We start from the raw sequence: 19,688 nt of genomic DNA, 5'->3' as shown, positions 1-19,688 counted from the left end.
AGAATAGGACAAAACAATTTTTTATCTTTCTTGAGCAAGATACCTCCCTGAGAACCCAGGATTAGCCTGGGAACCCAAGTTTTTATGTTGCAAAGCTGGGGAAGGGCAAAGGTGGTGCATTTATGGGATGTCTTCTGTGCTGTATGTGGTGCTTTTTTTGTTTTTTTTTTTTTCTTTTTTGCGATACGTGGGCCTCTCACTGTTGTGGCCTCTCTCGTTGTGGAGCACAGGCTCCGGACATGCAGGCTCAGTGGCCATGGCTCACAAGCCCAGCCGCTCTGCGGCATGTGGGATCTTCCCGGACCGGGGCACGAACCCGTGTCCCCTGCATTGGCAGGCGGCCTCTCAACCACTGCGCCACCAGGGAAGCCCTGTGCTGTATGTTTTTGTAGACATAGTCAAATAGATTTGGGTCAAAGCAGAGGGATTAGTAAAATGATTCTATATAAAATTAAACTTTTCAAGTATTCAGCAGTGAGAATGAATCAGTCAAATATCCTGATTAGAAAGTTTCACTGGGAAACAGAATTTAGAGTATGAATGTGATCACTGAAATAAAAGAAAGATGTGGCTAGAGGGCAATGCCTTTGTTATACACTCAGAGACTAAACTCTCTCCTTCTCTCAGTATTTCACCTCAAAAATGGTTGATATTTAGGACAGAAAAGAAAGTAACAGGGTTTACTATTCATTATATCAGGAGGTTCTAAAAGTTGTTTCTAAAGTTTTGCTTATGTCTATACAGACTGCTCTTCTCACCTCCCCATAGTCTGCTTCTGCATTATTTATTTCTATGGTTTCTGTTGTTGGTGTCTCATATTCTTTAAAGCGTAAACAAGTAAAATCAGACTGACTCAAATCCATTGAAAACAGATTGTATAAAGTAAAATTTAAAAAATATAAGCAAAAAGTTTCCTAAGATACGTTTAAAGAAAGTATGCTTTTACCTTTGTAAAGATTCTGGCCTAACTATATTCACATCAGGGAAACAATAAAGGACAATATTCTACAGAATAACTGGGGCTTGACACAATCTCAAATTTAAATTCATATTTAATTGGCTTAAATGAAAATTTAAATAAAGTTTCTATTCTTAAATAAAAACTAATTATTAAGCTAGTCTTGGTAATTTCTCTATTTCTCCTTATGGGCAAAGCCCACTGGCTTACCTCTACTTTCTACAAAATGCAGGACCAAGAATAAGAAGATGAAGGAAAGAAGGAAGGATGAAGGGAAGCAGGAGGAAATATTGATTTCCTTTTCTTGGGATTTTTGGAATTCAAGATGATCATGTTTGAATGAGCCATTCTGAATTACAAGTTTTCTAGTGATGTCTTGCCCCAAACAGAACAAAACAAAACGAAATATAGAGACTATTCATCTGAATGCTGGCAAAGATGGTCTTTGTGCTAAGCTAAGTCTCTGATGGGAAGGGATCACGAGCTATGCAGTTATATCTGGCAGGTCAAGTTCTCAGCATGAAATATGAACCATCCCTAATAACTTTAGATTTGACTCTAGGCTCATCATCCTGTTAAAACTAGAACATTGAGAGACAATTTGATACTATTGTACAAATAACACCTGCAAAATACCTGGTTTACCATGAGAAACAGTCTTTTCTGGTTTCACTATGTCTTGTTCTGAAAATAATAAAAGGAAAATCTTTTCAGATATTTAGAAGCTTTATAAATTAACATATGGCGAATTTTCTCTGTGACGTGGTCCAGTGATTTGTTTAGTAGAAAAAAATTGACAGATTTTAACAAATGTGTCCATGGAGAAAAACTGTTCCTTAATTTTCATGTCATTTCATGTAGTTTAAATAAAAAACTTAAAGGTTTTGGTTGCATGAAAACAATATACAAAGAATTCTTATTTACATTTAAGCACTTATAATTTCCAAAGCATAGGCTGTAATAAAGTATAAATACTGAGGTATAGATTGCAAATATGTATTATTAAAGATATTTAACTTTTTTGTAAAAATTCTATATCAACTTTATAGATAAAATTAAGATACATACTGTGTATTTGACCTTTTCCGGATGAAGCTAGAAAATAAACATTCATAATTATAAAAATTTCAATTAAATCACCTGTAAAATTGTAGTATTTAATAATAATAAATGAAAGTTTTAAATACTACTAGGCCTAAATAGAAGTTTTAAATGGTATTGGGTTTCTGATTAGAAAAAAAAAGAGGTACAATGCAAAGTGTTCATATCTGGTAACACATACTCATCTGCAGCAAATAAATGTACTCAGGAAAATAAATAATAAGATAGTAGTTAGGCATTTTTAAGCCTTGATACATTAAAAAGATACATTATTTACAAGAAAAGCTAGACTCAAGCTTATGATCAGGTAAGCTCTGGTAAGAATTAAAGGAAGAAGATAGTATTGTATATACATCTAGACTTGGATTCTTGAATTTGTTTTTATTTAAGAATCCTGCTACATAATTTTTTTTTTTTCGGTATGCGGGCCTCTCACCGTTGTGGCCTCTCCTGCCGCGGAGCACAGGCTCCGAACGCGCAGGCTCAGCGGCCATGGCTCACGGGCCTAGCCGCTCCGCAGCATGTGGGATCCTCCCGGACCGGAACACGAACCTGTGTCCCCTGCATCGGCAGGCGGACTCTCAACCACTGCGCCACCAGGGAAGCCCTACATAATTTTTTATAATGAAGAAATAGCATCCATAGAGCCTGAGGGTTTTGTTGACTTGCCTCAGGCGAGTAATTAGATGGCACCAGAACTAGGACTTACACATTAAATAGCAGTGTAAACTTGGAAAGATTGCCCTTATTTTAGATCAATGTTGCCTCTTAATAAAATGATTGTTAGTCTGGGACAATCTCTTAGTGGTATCTCCCAGGGTTTTGAGTAAACCAGATCTGGGCACAATTCTAGCACCAATATTTATTAACGTGAAAATCTTGGAAAAATAACTTTCTAAACTTTGTCTATTGAACTGTTTCCACAGATATGAAACATGGGTAATAATTGTCATGTTGCATGTCTTTCCTAGTGATGGGATGAAAATGGAATCTTATGCTATTCCTCAGCTCTAGCAGATGCTTGGTAACTTCTTGTCCTCTTTCCCTTCACATCTCAGTAGCCTATGATTTCATGATTTTATAACTCTGGTGTGTTATCAGAAATAAACTCACAGATTAAACATGATTATACTAGGCTTTGAAGAACTCCAAGAAATGTCTCCTGAAACCTGGAGTCTCTGCTGAGGTTCCCTTAAAGCCATATTCCAGATGTTTTTGCCTATGGAATATCCCCATTCTCACCTAATCCAGTAGTGTGAAACCATATTGAGCAATGGAGTAGGGAAAATAATGAGGATCTGGGAGACTCTGTGTAACTCCCCATTGGTGGGTAGTAAGCCTTTTTTAGTACTAAACTAACAGCAACATTAGCTCTGTAACTAAGAATAAAAATATTGTTACCTGGTTTTGCTTCCTTTTTAACTTGTGACTCTGAAGGGGAAAACAAAAGATAGAAATTTTTAAATCTGAAAAAATAAACTACAGCACAAATTCATTTTTGGACACTATTTTATTTCATTTACCATAATTTGAAAAAGCAGAATTTTAGTAAAAATTATTTTAGTTTCCTACTGGCTTGTCAGTACTGGACTATTGAACACACAGTAGTTAAAATCATGATATGTACTTGTCTGTCACTAAGTTATTTCTACGGCTAATGGATTTCAACCTGAATTTTCTGTTTTCTCAAGATTATTGTTGTGGAGAATAGTCCTAATGTCCACATAAGATAAATGACTTGATGATAGGAGTTGGAAGAGTTTTTCTTAAATATATATAATTGTGATTCTGAAATTTAGACTGTGTTATGGCTTGAATTGTGTGCCACAAAAAAATATTTGAAGCCCTAATAGAAAATAACTCAGAATGTGACCTTATTTAGAAACAGGATTATTTGCAGATGTGATTAGTTAAGGTAAAATGAGGCCACACTGGAGTAGGGTGGGCCCTTAATCCAATCTGACTGGTGTCCTTATAAGAAGAAGAAAAAAGACACAGATAGAGACACACCAGAGAAGATGGCTGTGTAATGATGGAGGCAGAGATTGGAGTGAGCCAACTACAAGCCAAGGAACACCAAGGACTGCTGACAAACACCAGAAGCTAGAAGAGATAAGGAAACATTGTCCTCTACAGGTTTCAAAGGGAGTGTGGCTCTGCTTCTATCTTGACTTTGGACTTCCATCCTCTAGAACTGTGAAAAAATCAATTTTTGTTGTTTTAAGCTATAATAATTAGTTAAGGTGTGGTTATATGGGGGTAGAGAGGATCCTTAATCCAGTAGGTCTGGTATCCTTGAAGAAGAAAAGAAAAGATACAGAGATAAAGACAATGGGAGAAGAGGTTCATGTGATGACAGAGGCTGAGATTAGAGAGATGCCTCTTCAAGCCTAGGAATACCAAGGATTGCTCACAAACACCAGAAGCCAAAAGAGGCAAGGAAGGATTCTTCCCTACCTCTTACAAGGGAAACATGCCCTGCTGACACTTTGATTTCAAATGTCTAGTTTCCAGAACTGTGAGAGAATAAATTTCTGTTGTTTTTAGCCACCTAGTTTCTGGTATTTTATTACAGCAGCCCCATAATGCCAATACAGTTGGGAGACATGAATCAAAATTTTAACCGTTTTGAAAATCATTGCTGTGTTTTCTTTTAAAAAACTGTTTGCTGCCTGCTATAGCCCTCAGAAATGTTCATCTGACTCAGGAGCCCCCACAAAATAGAAGAGTGTGGGCAGCTTTTTTTCTGACAGGATGTCTGTGTTCTATAGTAATCAGCGAAAAATAGTCATTTGTTTCTTCAAAACTTTATAAATTTCTCAGCAGTTTCACTTTGTAAATAGGGTTTTTTTCTAGGAACAGGTAGTATAGCTAAACATATGTTACATTTGTTTTATTTTAAAAAGTTGTTCAAGAATAAAATTTTAGTATAATATTTGCACTAGAACACATTTGCAAAAAAGTATGCTATTCATCATAAATATGGAATGAAATGTACATACCTGGCTTATCTTCTTTTTTTACTTGTGGCTCTAAAAATGAGTAAACATTAGTAATAATGATTATAAAAGAATATTTATTTCCTATACTCATGCATACTTATTTTACATATGATTGTTCTTTAATCTTCCATATTAATTTTCTTACGATTGCAGCAGATTAATACACACACAAGTAAAGGTTCCTCATTATCAATCACAATAAGAATTTTTGAGAAAAATTGGAAACATGAACTAAGATTTTTAATGAGAAGTTAATGAAATCATACCCAGTGAATGAAGTATAAAGGAAAGTATCAGCATAGCAAATTCTCAGAAACACAAGTAAGACAACCAGCACATTATCTGCACAAAATAGTTAAGCCTTTGACTTTATGCAAAACACACTCAACAATAGAATCAGAGGATGAGTAAAGCAGGCATTTAAGATTTGTTTTTTGTTTTTGGCATGTATAACATACGTGGAGACTTGGGCTTGACTTCTTTGCCTAGAAAAAGTTTAAAAATTATTAAAAACTGAGTCATTCCATTGTTATTGGATCAACATTGTATATGGTAGAATATTATATATTTGAAAATCAAACACTATAGACCCCAACTATCTTTATTGAAATTTTTACAGGATATGTAATTTAATGTCCAAGCCAAGTTACTAACTGAAAAATCATTTAAAACAATAAGTTTAATTTCATTGCACCATTAAAATTTTGCTCACAAACTCGTGTGCAATGTTAACTGTTTAATCTAATGTTAAGATGGAAGATACAATTTTATTTTGAGAATTACTTTTAGCCTTTCATTATCCAAGATGAAAAATTCAAGACTACTGCTTTCATTTCCATTAACATTATCAATATGTTATCTGTTCCAGTATAATATATTAAATAGCGACTGCTGCTGAATCTGGAATTCTTGATGACCCAAAATATACCATATGCTTTTATTGCATATTGGATTCCTAGTTCAGGGGCTGGCAAATTTTCTGTGAAAGTTCAGATATATATATTTTTTGACTTTGGAGCCATATGATCTCTGTCGCAATTATTCAGCTCTGTTGTTGTAGCACAGAGCAGCCATAAGCGTTATGTGAATGAATAGAAATGGCTGTGTTCCAATAAAGCTTTACTTACAGAAGCTGGTAGCCAGTCTGCAGGCCACGGGTTTGCCAACATCTGCCCTATCCACAGTAAATTTTAACTTTCTTTCTTTTTTAATCTCAACAAAGATTTTAACAGTAAACAAAGCACCTTTCTTTGATTCTGAATTCCTAGATTAATAACATCCAATACCTTTCCATAACTGCTCTACTAAACTTAAGAATGTTACCTGTACTTGTTTTTTCCACTTATTGGCTCCCATTTAATCATTAATTCACTATCATCTGGCTTCTATTCCCAACATTATATTTATCAGGCATCTCTGGTCACTAACTAATCCCCCTTACTTTCCAGTATCAACGAACATATGTAACTATGCTGATCACTTTCTTCTTTTTAAATTCCTATTCATTTGGCTTCTGGGAAGGATGTACCTAACATACTCTACTGTAATAAGATAAACATTTACACCATCCTCTTCATTGTCAAAAGTGTCCTAGTGACTTCCACTTTTAGCTAAATAAAATAGCAAGCACCTGATTAGTTTTCACACTTGAAACTACAGGAAATAGAAAAAACTATATAAAACATGGTTTTAAAGATACTGGACATCAGACAATAAAGGACAGTGATTTTTAAGTAATGAAAAACAAATGAGGTGTGCTCTATGATTATCCCAGCTTAATGCTTTGAGAAAACTGCAGGCTGTTAGTGCAGGAATAGAGCTGATTTGATGAGATCGAACTGGGAGTCTTGAGAGTCTCAGCTTTCTGGTACCCAGACAAAGATAAAATGTGCAATCAGTTATACAATTCACACTGTTTTAAGTTGTAAGCAAATAAGTTGTTTAAGAGAAGCACAACAATTCTTGGTAATATTGCCTGAGATAAATTTGTTTTATGGGTTCTCAGAAAAAAACAAACAAACTATAATGCAGTATAATGTAGCAGATAACATCTTCCACAATATCCCTACCCTAATTATGTAACAGTTTTCATAGGACTCTACCTACTGCTCTCAACATGGACCAAAGCACAGTTCAATAAGAGAACACACACATACACACACAAATTGTGTACAAATATAAGGATGTTCAATTATGCTCTTCAAACCCAACCAGGTTAAGAAAATCTTGACTTAAAAGTTCTGCTAATTCCTACAATCAGGTTGTGATAGATATGGGATAACTATCTATTCCCACAAAGCTGTTCAATAATGAAAGCTGGGTTTCAGAGCTGGTTCTTCATGTGCCCTCCCATATATACTTACTTCCAAGTTTAATTTCAATTGCAGTCCTCTAACAACTAATTATTCTGCTGTTCTCCTGTATTCTGTGCTATGGTTTTAATGTGTCCCCCTATAAGAAATGTTGCAGGGCTTCCCTGGTGGCGCAGTGGTTGAGAGTCCGCTAAAAAAAAAAAAAAAAAAAAGAAATGTTGCAGTCCTAATACTCAGTACCACATAAATGTGACCTTATTTGGAAATAGGGTCTTTGCAGATATAATTTGGTTACATGAAGTCATTAGGTTGGGCCCTAACCCAGTATGACTGGTGTCCCTATAAAAGGAGGAGAAGAGACACAGAAATGGACATGCATAGAGGGAAGATGATATGAAGATACAGGGAGAATACCATGTGATGACAAAGGCAGAGATTGGAATGATTCACCTAGAAGCCAAGGAGCACCAAGAATTTCCAGCAAGACCAGAAGCTGAGAGAAAGGCATGGAACAGATTCTCTTCCAGAACCCTCAAAGAGAACACAGTCCTGCCTAAACCTTGATTTTGGACTTCTGGTGTAAGGAACTGTGAGAGAATAATTTTCTGTTTTAAGCCACTCATTTTCTGGCATAGTTACCACAGCCCTAGGAAACAATACAATACTTTAATCCAATCCACCACTGTTTCTCTTTGTAATTACCAAGAACATCCAAACTGGTCATGCAAACACAGGCTTTTTTCCATCGTTCTTTCAATTCTGAAGCCAGAGAGATTTTCTAGGATGCCTGTCTGGTTATGTCAGATATCACATCTCAGTGTAAATCACATACTGCCTTTATTAACTCCAGCTGCCTCTGCCTGCTCTATAAAGCTACTGATGAATCTAATTGTTGCATATCTTATCACCCTCTTCTGTACTATTTTGTACTCTATGTTCAAGTTATACTGAAGTATTGTATTTCTAAAAACCATCTTAAGGTCTCTTTTTCTTCTGGGATGTCTTAAATGTTTATGTCTCTGTCTACAACATTCTTCCTCCTTCTTCATCTGGCTAAATCCCATTTAGTATTCAGACTAGCTCTGGGGTCTGTGGTGAAGTTGGGTGCTCACTTCACTCTCCTTCTCCCATGAGGATGGTGTCTTTTTCTGAGCTGGGCTGCCTGGGCTTGGGGAAGGGGAATGGTGGGAATGCGGATCTATTTTTCCTACTCTCCTCAGTGTGTCTTATTTCTTTTCTTCACCCAGGTGTTTTAAGACCTCATCTGGAATCCCTGACTCTTGTGAAGGTATTTTCATGCACAAAGAGTTGTTCAAATTGATGTGTCTTGGGAGGAAATGAACTTTGGAAATTCCTATATCACCATCTTGCTAATGTCAGTCCTAAATATTCTTTATCTCTTTTATATTCCTAGTTTCATGATCTCATACATTCAGTTATGAGAGTATATAATATCAGTTTAAAATCTGATGAAACTTCACAGGCAAACGTATCTGCAGATACATGAATGAATAAAGTGCATGTAAATGTCTGTTTATACATGGTCTAAGACTATATATTTCCTAAGGTCCATATTTAGGTTGCAATAAGCATAAGGACAAGTGTAGAATGTTTGTTGGAGGAGAATTCTGTAAAGGCAGTAGTTCTCAAACAGCAGCATCACCTGGGAACTTAAAAATGTAAATTCTTAGCCCCATCCCTGACCTTCAGAATCATAAACTCTAGGCATGGGCCAGCCCACCAGGTATATCTGACACATGTTGAAATTTGAGAACCACTGTTTGATAACCATGACATTTGTTAACAGCATTCATTTAACAAAAAACTATGGCTATTTTTTACAATTCTGAGTTCCATCTGATCGTGTATGTCATATTTCAGCAAATATGGCTTAATTAAAATCAGAGAAAGCCTTCAATCTACTGAGACATAAATGGATAAAGCTAAAAACAGAACATGCTTATGTTGATTATAGGGTGTCAACTTTTCAATATAGATGACAGTAATAGTATATTCAGATGTTTGTGATTGAGATCTGTAAAGTATGTGATGTGAAATCTACTTTATATAACACAAGAATATTTTATTTTTACAAAGGAAACCAAATCATTGTAACATTGAGGTTCTCATGGAAGTGATAATTGGCTCCACATTCAAAGAATACAGTTCAATAGTAAGTAGCAATATAATAAGTATGTACATACATAAATATATTTGTTCATTTTAGTTATGGAGATTTTAGTTTTTTCTGTTTCTATTATAGCTTTTGTATTTTCTAAATATTTTGAATTGTATTAAAACAAAATGTCAATGCAGTATTTCCCATTTCTACCCTTACACTGCATAGACTTAAAAGAATAAATGGTCATAGTCAACAAATAAAAAAAGAAAGTAAAAGGAAAAAAATTAGAGCCAAAATATTCTATAATATTAGACACATGAATGATAAAAATCATAGCAGTTTAAAATTACATACATAAAAGAATAAATAGCCTATCTACATATATTAAGGAATTTTGAAAGTAATGTCAGACGAAATTAATAAAATTTTGACCTATACAATCAGAAACTACTTATTTCATAGTACACTGTGACAAGCAGTAAAGATATCTTAAGTGTTGGGTCAAATTCTCATTCAGACACTCATTTACTGTGGAACCTTGACTTGTACATTTAACTTGTTTGGTTTTCATCTTCCAAAATGAAAATAAATGTAAGAAGTTAGATTAGGTGATTTTTAAGATCTCATCCAGGTCTAAAATAATATATTTACACTAAATATTAATTTAAATCTAAATAGTAAATCATTTAAAAGGGAGATTTACTTCATATTATAATAGAGAGAAATGCAGTCTGAAAGATAAGAAGTAAAAAGTATTGTTCACGGCATCCTTTAAATTTAAAAGCAGCAATACTTTGGCAGTATATTGAGATAGTGTTTGGAAAGTTCTTCAGGGTCTATGGTGGTTATGCAGCTTCCTGGTTACATGAACACAGAAATGATTTTTTTCAGCCTCATTGGCTTTGCATTGTGCTAAGTTTTCTAGGCACCAATTATTTTGTTAACTTTCTGGAGGCTGTACTAACAATAGATTTCTATGGAATCTTTTTAGTTATTCAAGCATACTAGCTTTGACAATTCTGTTCTCACAATGCCTCCCAGACAGCTATCATACTTTGCCTCAACTGTGTGGTGAGGGACCCTTTGGGTCCTACTTCTTGATGCTCAAAAAGGATTAAAGTGATGCTGATGAAACTGTTTAGCAGCAAGTGTTTTGTTTGCACCATGACCAGGTATAAGAGATTAAAGTAAGTTAAGAGAGAAGCAGTAGAAAGAGGAGGTTAATCAGAAACATTACTTTGAAGTCTTTTTTTAACATAGAATATAGTGCTGATATCACACCATAATTATTCAACTATTCAATCATTCATTCAGCAAGTGTTGACTCAGCATTTAGTACATGCTAAGCACTTCACTCTCCCAAGAATATTTAGTCTATAAGGCTTACCTATTAATTGAGACTGAATTATTATGGACGAGTTTAATTCTGGTGACAGTCACAGAAATTAGATTTGGTTAAAATGCCATGCTACGTTCATCTCTTTCAAAGGGCATAGAAAATTATATCAATTCCAGATATGACATATATCCTTTGAAAAGTTGGAGAAGACTATAAAGAGATAAATGGACTCATTCCACTCTTGACCCAACTATCTAACTTTCTAAGAAAAATGTATATACCACAGTAAATTCAAACTTAATAAATTCAAAATTGAATCATGATCTATTATTCTCTCCTGTAACCAAGTACTCTATCTTGGTAAATGGTACTACCTTCCACCTACGTTTCCAACCAGGAGGCTAGAAGCCATCCAACATTCTTCTCCATGCTTTGCCACCCCTATTCAGAGTCCTGTTCATTCCATTTCCTAAGTATACCTTGAGTGTACTTCCATTCATTCATTTCCTCCTCAGTTTCTGCCTCCATTATAGCCTCAAATATATCATTTTCACCCTCCAGTTTCCTTTCTCACCTGATGTCCTTTCCCTTCTTATCACCTTTCACTGTACCACACTCATTTATTAAGACAGCTCAGCTGTTGTCTCTCTTATGAAGACTTTCTTGACCTCTTTCCATGATGGGTTAAATGCCCCTAATCTGTACTCTCCCTACCCAATGTAAATTATTATCCCTGTATATCATAATTATTTGCAATACTCTTTAATTATTTACTCATTTGCCTTCCCCAAATAAATTGGTAAGTTCACTAGGCAGGGACTGCAACTATCACCTTAGTATCCTTTGCACTTGTTCACTGTCCACACATAGTCAATAATAATGAACAAGTGATAACTCTGTATCAATGGAGGGTTGCTCTCTTGAGTAATGCATACACTAAATACATTCTCACTGATGACCCATCGAAGATGCTGCTAAAATATTTGGGAAGGGGTTGCAAAAAAGAGAGAGCTCTTTTAACTCTGTGACCCTTCAATAAAACATTATCAACAGAAATCTTCCATTTTTTCTCTACAGAGGATATTTTTCACAATTGTATTGTGATCACCTTGCTTTGGGATACATGAAAATAAAACACGGGAAAGTCTGTGCATGGGATTTCTTATTAATGTTGTGATCATTTCATCTAAGAAAAGGAGGAAATTATACTATGTCTAGCTGTGACTATGGTGTAGTTTTGGCCTGGAATATAAAATGCATTGGAGAGCATTTAAAATTGATTAGCACCACCAGGCACAAGCATGTTTTAATTATTAAGATTTACTATATTACCCTAAACACCTCTCCATCACATCCTGATCCTTTAAGTGGGTCTTAGGGAAAAATGAGACAATAAGAAATGAGCCCCCACTATGATGTAGGCTCAGTGAGATTCAATCCTTAGTTTAAAGGTCAGGGCTTTGATTAGGGCATGATTTAGTGGTGGAGGGTTTGTGTGGAGGAGAGCACAGTAAAATGTCTGAGTTTGGATTGGCCTCTTTAAAGTAGGGAGGCATGACCCCAAAGGAACCATTATTTTTGCCATGTTAGGTATTGGTCACATTAATCTCAGTTCCGGAGCTCTAGGATATTCTGTTCTGAAATCAGGGATGTGAGACTAGAAGAGATAGTAGTTAATATTATTACTTTTCATTTCTACCACACCCACATAAACAGTCTCATTTTCCTTTCTTAAGATGTTTTGTGTCATTGGGAGCTAAATTTGAACAGCATATGAAAGAAAAGAGAAGATTCCTTATGTTTGTCCACAAGAGAGATCTGAAATATTTTCCTCTGGAATATGATTCAGTTATTGAATATACACCCTCTTTTAAGCATCCCACAAGTGTGGAACATTTCATCACTGGCTTGAGAAATATTTCTATATATAAATATCACTGTGTTAATCTACTAAATCAAAAAACAAAACAAAAATTAGCTAAAAGCATTGTTTTTAAAACTACAATATATTGAGTGTTACAAATAGTATAACAGCATGTTTATTCATAGAAGAAAGAAAAAAGGAGATTGAGAATAGGTTCAAGTAATTAATAAAGCTATAACTAATTAATTATAATTAATATCGCTAATATAAAGCTATATTTTAGTATAGCAAAAAAGATATAAAAACTAAGCAATACATTAACATGGGGAAAAACTGAATTTTTGTAAATTTTGTAATATCAGAGTAACTCACAAATTAGCCTGGAGACAGAAACCATTCTAATCGAGCTGTCTTCTTAAAGGCAAGTGTCTAAAAAGCTCTGGAGTTGTGTTTTTTGTTGTTGTTTTTTTTTTATTTTAGAAGAATCAGATCATCAGCTTCCTCTATGGCAAGTAATAAAGTCTTGGTTAGTGAATTGCTTTTGCCACACTGAAAGCTCTTCCTCAATTAGTTTTTCGAGTGGGTTGAAATTGGGAAGGAGAATTTTCAATGACAATTTTATATAAAGGGCAAAAAAAAGCATTTTTTATTCCTATAAATTACAGAAAGAAGAAAATCTTTCTGAAAAAAACCTAAAAATTATGTCTTTTGAAGGAGTCTAAAATGCATACCATTGAAGAAATATCTAAAGGAGATGAAATATCTAATTATTGGCTCTTCGTTTACACTCATGCATAAGTAGTGTTTAGTAATTTTAAATGAAGCTATCGTTATTCATCCTTTTTCTCTGGATAGAGAGGACTTTCCTAGGATTCACAGACCATGCATTGCTCCTTTAAGCCAGCTGAGAAAAACTGTACCTATCACAGGTTGATTCAGAAGCTACTAATGGGACTGTGCTTGACTGATTGAATTGGCTAAGAAATATTTCATCTCTAGAAGATACATTTGACCAGAAAAACTTAAGGCTACGGTACTCAAGGCATTATTATAAATAAAAAGAGAAGATTTTAGTACGGAAGTGGTCTACATTCAAAGGTCAAGCAGGAAAAGGGTTATATCTTTTTTCCACAAAATAAAATTTTTTCCACAAAATAAAAATTGCTTAAATGAAAGCCAGTGATTTCATCTCTTTCAGATTTTGAAAAACTGTACCAAATTTTAATTCTGAAAAATTGTCTCATGAACCTATTAGCATAATTTATAGCTAACACACTAAAAGTTTATTTTGTGCCCAGAACCAGACTAAGCATTTTAAATAGAATACTTTAACATTTATAGTAACCCTCATGAGCTCAATTTCTCATTTTAACAAATTATTAGACAGGCTTCCAGGTCCATTTGACTGAATAACTAAACTCTTACTACATTTGTTTGTTCAAAAACATTTACTGAGCTCTTACTATGTGCTAGAAACTATTTTAGGCACAAGTAAGAATGAAATAAACCAACAAAAATCCTGCCCTAAGGAACATATGGTCTACTGCCCTGATTTGTTATTAGTATCATCCAGATTTATCTAAGGATTACTTAGATAATCAGTTCAGTTCAAAATAGGTGTATCACCACTCCAACATTTTTTTCCCACCACTGCCCCCATCATCTCTATTTATATTTTTCTTAGAATAGAATGATAATATTATATTTGAGGTTCTAAATTTGGCAGTAAACTATATCCGTGATACATTGGCAAAAGGAAGGTACACTACATTTTATGTTACCTTGAAGTCAAAGAGGACAACTTGTGACATTGTAAGTCATTTGCTCACTGCCTTAGAAATCAAGTTGAGTATACGAGTGTGGTCATTGATATGTTGAAAGAAGCTAGGTCATCCCACCTATGAATTTTGTAACCTGGGAATTCATTTCATCTTTATTTCAGCTTCCTTACCTGTAACTTGGGCAAAATAATGAAACCTAAATCACAAGATTTTATGAGATCCAATTATGTATGTATGTGAATAAATCCTCTTGATTAAATTGATTAATTGCTCCACCAATATTAGTTAATTTTTTCATTTTCCAGGATTTGGATTAGTTGGCATTCAATAAATGCCCTTGGACTTACATAGTAAAAATTATTTCAATTTTCTTGATTTATTGTAAGTTTCTTTGTGGTAATAATCCTTCTCAGCATATTGTAAGGACACATACCTAGTGACAAATCGGCAAACACTAGTTTATAATAGAAACAACGGTTGACCTACTGCATTTACATGGCTATCTGTAGGGATACTTATGAAGTATTTAACACCAATGCCACTTGCTAGCAATTACTCAATTTTCCATGTCAGCATAATTTTAATAAATTTTGTATCCCAAAAGAGAATGATTGCTTCCTCCCCCAAGAATTTACAGAATTTTTTGTCTTCTTGTTTATGGGAAAAAAAATAAAAGGAAATTTTGAGATAGCAATGCCTGGGCATAAATTTATTATTCATGTTAGCATATCTTCATCATCCTAATTGCAACACAATCAAACATTGCTTCCAGTCTTCCTTATCTAGTTTTTCTTCTTTTTTAAAATATATGTTATTAATTTTAAAAATTCTATCATCTTTGCTCTATCGCTTCCCCAATCTTTTAAGTAAGTAAATGTGTAAGACATCAATTTTCAAAGTGTGTTCAGCTGAACACCACTATTATATTACAGAAAAGATGCCATGGTTGAATAAATATGAGAAACATTGGGTGAAAAAACGTTCAGCAGGTTTTTTACTATCAGATTTTCATAACGTGTTCATATCTATGATGAACTCCAAGAGGTTTTCCCAGACTTATTTAACCTCAAAACTCTTTCATGTATCAATAATTATGGCTAGTCTTCTATGCAAAACACTTTTCAAAATACAAGTGTAATAAATAACTTATACTGCAGTAACACTTCTCCCTTTACAGTTAGAAAGGAAATCTCTATAACAATAATGTTATTGATTTTTACTCTTAGCTGAACTGTATAAAATTATATGTCTTTAAAGGCAGAAGGATTTAGTTCAAGGTTTTAAAATTAAAAGTGGTATTATTACACAAGTAGGGAAATAGTACACAAGTAAACTTAAATAACAAATGAGAGATCTATATTGAAAAGGAAATTGTTTGATCTCCATGGTAATTAAACAAAATGAAATCCTTTAGGTGTTATGAACATAAATTCCCTTATCTCTCAGGTGTTTAACAATGGAATTAGTGTATGCCTTAGTTTTTAGCATTTTTCCATGTATTATTGCCTTTATAGATACTGTAACCCTGTAAAGTTGTAAAGACAGTAGCTGTGAAATCTCTGGTTCATAGATTAGGAACCAAACTACAGTTTCCCTGATGTCACAGCTCCCATTCTTTTTACTCTGCCCAGCTGTTTTCCTAACTAAATGCACTCTCTTTTCCCTTTTTCAGACAAGATTTTAAACTAATAGTCTACAATGTATACAAAGTATACAATGTATATTTTCTAGCCCCAATTTCTGACTTCCAACCAAAGGCCTCAAAATATGGTAATTTGGTTTTCCACCCATTGAGTTCCACCAAAATTGCTCATAAGATCATCAGTGACTCCATATTATATATTCCAAAGAATACTTTTCAGTCTTTATCTTACTGCAAATTTCTGCTATGTTTGACATTTTGACAGTTTCCTCCTCCTTGAAATTCTTTCCTCCATGGTTTCTGAGACAATGTCTCGAACTTCTAAGAGATTTCTCCTTTCTCTTTTTTTAACTCCTTCAGAGTCTCCCTCTCGCCCTCCATCCACTCTTTACATATCAGTGTCCTTCCTGGTTGCTTCCTCAGTCCTTGTTCCTCCCTAACACACTCCCCTCGGTAGATGTCAATAACTCTCATCATTTAAGCCAGCACATCTTTGCTGGAAACTTCCGAATTAACTACTGTGTTTTCTCCCCAGCTGCCTGGTAAACACACTTCAATGCACATCCCACAGGTACCTCTAATTCGACATGTCTCTCCTGCACCTCTACCCCAATTAGATTATAAGTTCTAGGAGGACAGGAACTTGACTGTGTTTACCAATGGATGTCTGCACTTACCAAATTGTTACCGAACCCAGGTCTGGCTGCTTACCACTCGAGAGCCAATTCTCTAGAGAACATTGTTGGTAGGAAAGGAAAGCTTGCTTTATTTCGGAGGCTGGCAACCTGGGGAGAGGGTGGACTCTCCTGTCCTAGAACCAACTCCCAATTGCTGTTCAGCGGACAGGGGATTTTATTATTTATTTATTATTTTAAAAAATTTTATTATTATTATTTTTTAATGGTACGCGGGCCTCTCACTGTTGTGGCCTCTCCCGTTGCGGAGCACAGGCTCGGCAGCCATGGCTCACGGGCCTAGCCGCTCCTCCCGGACCGGGGCACGAACCCGTATCCCCTCCATCGGCAGGCGGACTCTCAACCACTGCGCCACCAGGGAAGCCCCGGGACAGGGGATTTTAAAGGGGAGTTTCAGGGATGTATTGGCGGAGGGAGGGAGCAGAACAGCACAGGTAGTTCTGACAGCCATCTTGCAATCAGTAACGTGGTGGTGTGATCGGCATCATCTTGGTTGTTTTAAGTACAGTCAGTCTTTAGTTCCAGGGTTTGTTCCCATTTCTCTGAGGCCAGTTCTTGGAATTGTGGCAGCTTATGTCATGGCTACAGCCTGGTCATCATGTAGTTAATTTCTTCCTCCTGGTAGGGGTGTCAGTATCTATAAGACAGCTCACAGGATATGGCTCAGAATATTATCTGTAGTCCTTAAGGAGGAACTAAAGGTCCTTGACTTTGCTTAATGATTAAACTGTTATTTGGTCTCCTTTGACTGTTCTCCTTTGTTTCTGCATTTTCTCACTTCTCTAATTAAACTTATTCTTTGGCTAAAGTTTTTCCACAGACAAAAGGCAGGCTGAGGACATGGGGGCCCAGGACCATAGGGTCCTGCTCCGTTTCAATATCCCCTATAATATAATAACTGCTCGACAAAAATTTGTATAATAAATATGTCAAAACTTTACACAACACATATAGCTTCCTTTTGCTAAATCTGCACTTCTCTTGAAAATTCCAATCCCAGAAAATGACATTACTGTCCACACACTATCCCAAGAGAGAAACCTGGGAGTTATCCTGAATTTTTCTCCACTCCACTCCCTTTTCCATAGTATGGCAATTTTACTTCCTAAATACTTCTATAATAGCTCTCTTCTTTTCCTTCGTACCAGTGCTCTATGAGAATCTAATAACTCTAGAGGTATCAGTGCAATAGTCTCCTGCCCCCAACAGACTTCCTGAAACTACTGACATCCTCTGTATCTTGTCTCTGTAATTAACCAGACCGAGCAATTTGAAATTCTAATTTAAGTTGTATCTCATTTTCCTTAAACTCTTGTAGTTGTTCCCAATTTCCCTTAGGAAGAAGGACACAACCCTTACTCGGGACACAGCCTCTCAAGCCTCACCTACTCCTATCCTCCACGCAGACCTTTTGCTGAAGTGAAGGTGAAACACTGGTGGCTCTCAGTGTTCCTCACTGCTTCCCTCCTCTAGCTGAGGCTTCTGCTACTCTCTCTTGTCTGCAATATCCTCCCCAGGCTTTCTTCACCTGGCTAATCTTCACCCATACTTTGAGACTACTCTTATATTCTCTCCTTTGGGAATTTTTCTCTGAACCAATAGGCTGGAAAAATAAAACTTTCCTCTGTTTACAGAATTCACGCTGAACAACTTTTTCTTGTTTGTTTGATTTTAATTACTTATTCCTTTTTTCTGTTAGCATTAGCTCTTTATTTACTCATCTCTGCCCAGATAAAATATATTTCTTGAGAGTTTAAAACCTAGCAAAGTATTTAATGCATGGTAGAAATTCTATAAATACTTATTAAACTAAACTTAGCCATTGATCCTACTATAACTTAGTTTAGTTAATGAAACTGAGATTTAATTATCTCTACAATTTATAGGAGCCCTGCATATTCAAATATCCAATGCTTTCTGGTTAACTTAAAGATGTACATGAAGTATTGTGTGTGTGTGCATGCACACACACGAACATGTATGTGTGTGTGTGTGAGAGAGAGAGAAATAGGGAGAGAGAGAGAGGAGGGAGGGAGAGAAAGAGAGAATGTAAATTCTCTCTATAATCTATTAAGATCCAGTTAATAAGGTTAATACATATTTCTCTTGCAGGATCACTATGGTAAATATTAAACAGATATTGAACTGTATTTATTTTATACTATGATAGATGTAAATTAAATAGAATAACCAATTGGAACTAAGTTATTTAAAAGATATAGGCCAGAGATACTTTGATGACTGATAGGTGTAAGGGCATCCTGTTTTCTTTCACTAAGTCATTCACCTGTTGTATCAATATCTTAGCCAGCTGGTAAAATAAAAAAGACAGTTTACCCTTGACATACAGGTACTTCAAGCAAAATACGTGGATTTATTCCTTTTAAGCTCAAATGAACACACAGGTACAAGCAATGCCTGTTTGTCTGTGCTGTGTCGCAAGAAAGGAAGGGTTGATTCCTCAGTCATTTCATGGATGACCAAAGTTCAGAAATCACCCAAATGAGACAGTGGATGGACAATGTCAACCAGTGCTTAGTTATTGTGAGGACCTTGCTTCTAGTTAGAAAACAGCCATTCAAAATCACATGTACACTTTGCATTGGCTAAATGTATAGAGAGAAGCTTGATATATTTTTCTTCCCTGGAGATAAGGGCAATCTTAGATGTCTATGAATTGTATAATTTTCTTTCTCAAATTTTAATGTGCATACTAATGACCTTGGAGTCTTGGTAAAAATCCAAATTCTTATTCAGCAGTTATTAATGGGACCTAAGAGTCTATGTATCTAACAAGCAACCAGGTGATGCTGATGCTGTTTTGTGAACCACCCTTGGAATAGCAAGGATATGGAGAGTAGCCTTTTATTTT

General features: G+C 35.3%; 1 protein-coding gene across 1 annotated transcript in view; it reads right to left on the bottom strand.

Moving 5' to 3' along the window:
- TRDN (triadin) overlaps nt 1-19,688 on the bottom strand; it is a 372,172-nt gene that overhangs the window by 39,260 nt on the left and 313,224 nt on the right. Inside the window, exons 25-29 of the mRNA XM_024759083.1 lie at nt 5,520-5,546; nt 5,062-5,091; nt 3,461-3,490; nt 2,027-2,053; nt 1,595-1,642 (exon numbers count right to left, since the gene is read on the bottom strand). Coding sequence (XP_024614851.1) covers nt 1,595-1,642; nt 2,027-2,053; nt 3,461-3,490; nt 5,062-5,091; nt 5,520-5,546 — 162 coding nt within the window. The remainder of the gene's footprint in view (nt 1-1,594; nt 1,643-2,026; nt 2,054-3,460; nt 3,491-5,061; nt 5,092-5,519; nt 5,547-19,688) is intronic.

The sequence above is a fragment of the Neophocaena asiaeorientalis genome, unplaced genomic scaffold (genome assembly GCF_003031525.2).
Source record: "Neophocaena asiaeorientalis asiaeorientalis breed wild unplaced genomic scaffold, Neophocaena_asiaeorientalis_V1.1 scaffold5, whole genome shotgun sequence".
NCBI classification, from domain to species: Eukaryota; Metazoa; Chordata; class Mammalia; order Artiodactyla; family Phocoenidae; genus Neophocaena; species Neophocaena asiaeorientalis.
Note: the sequence above shows the minus strand (reverse complement) of the source record. Positions and strands in the feature narration are given on the sequence as shown.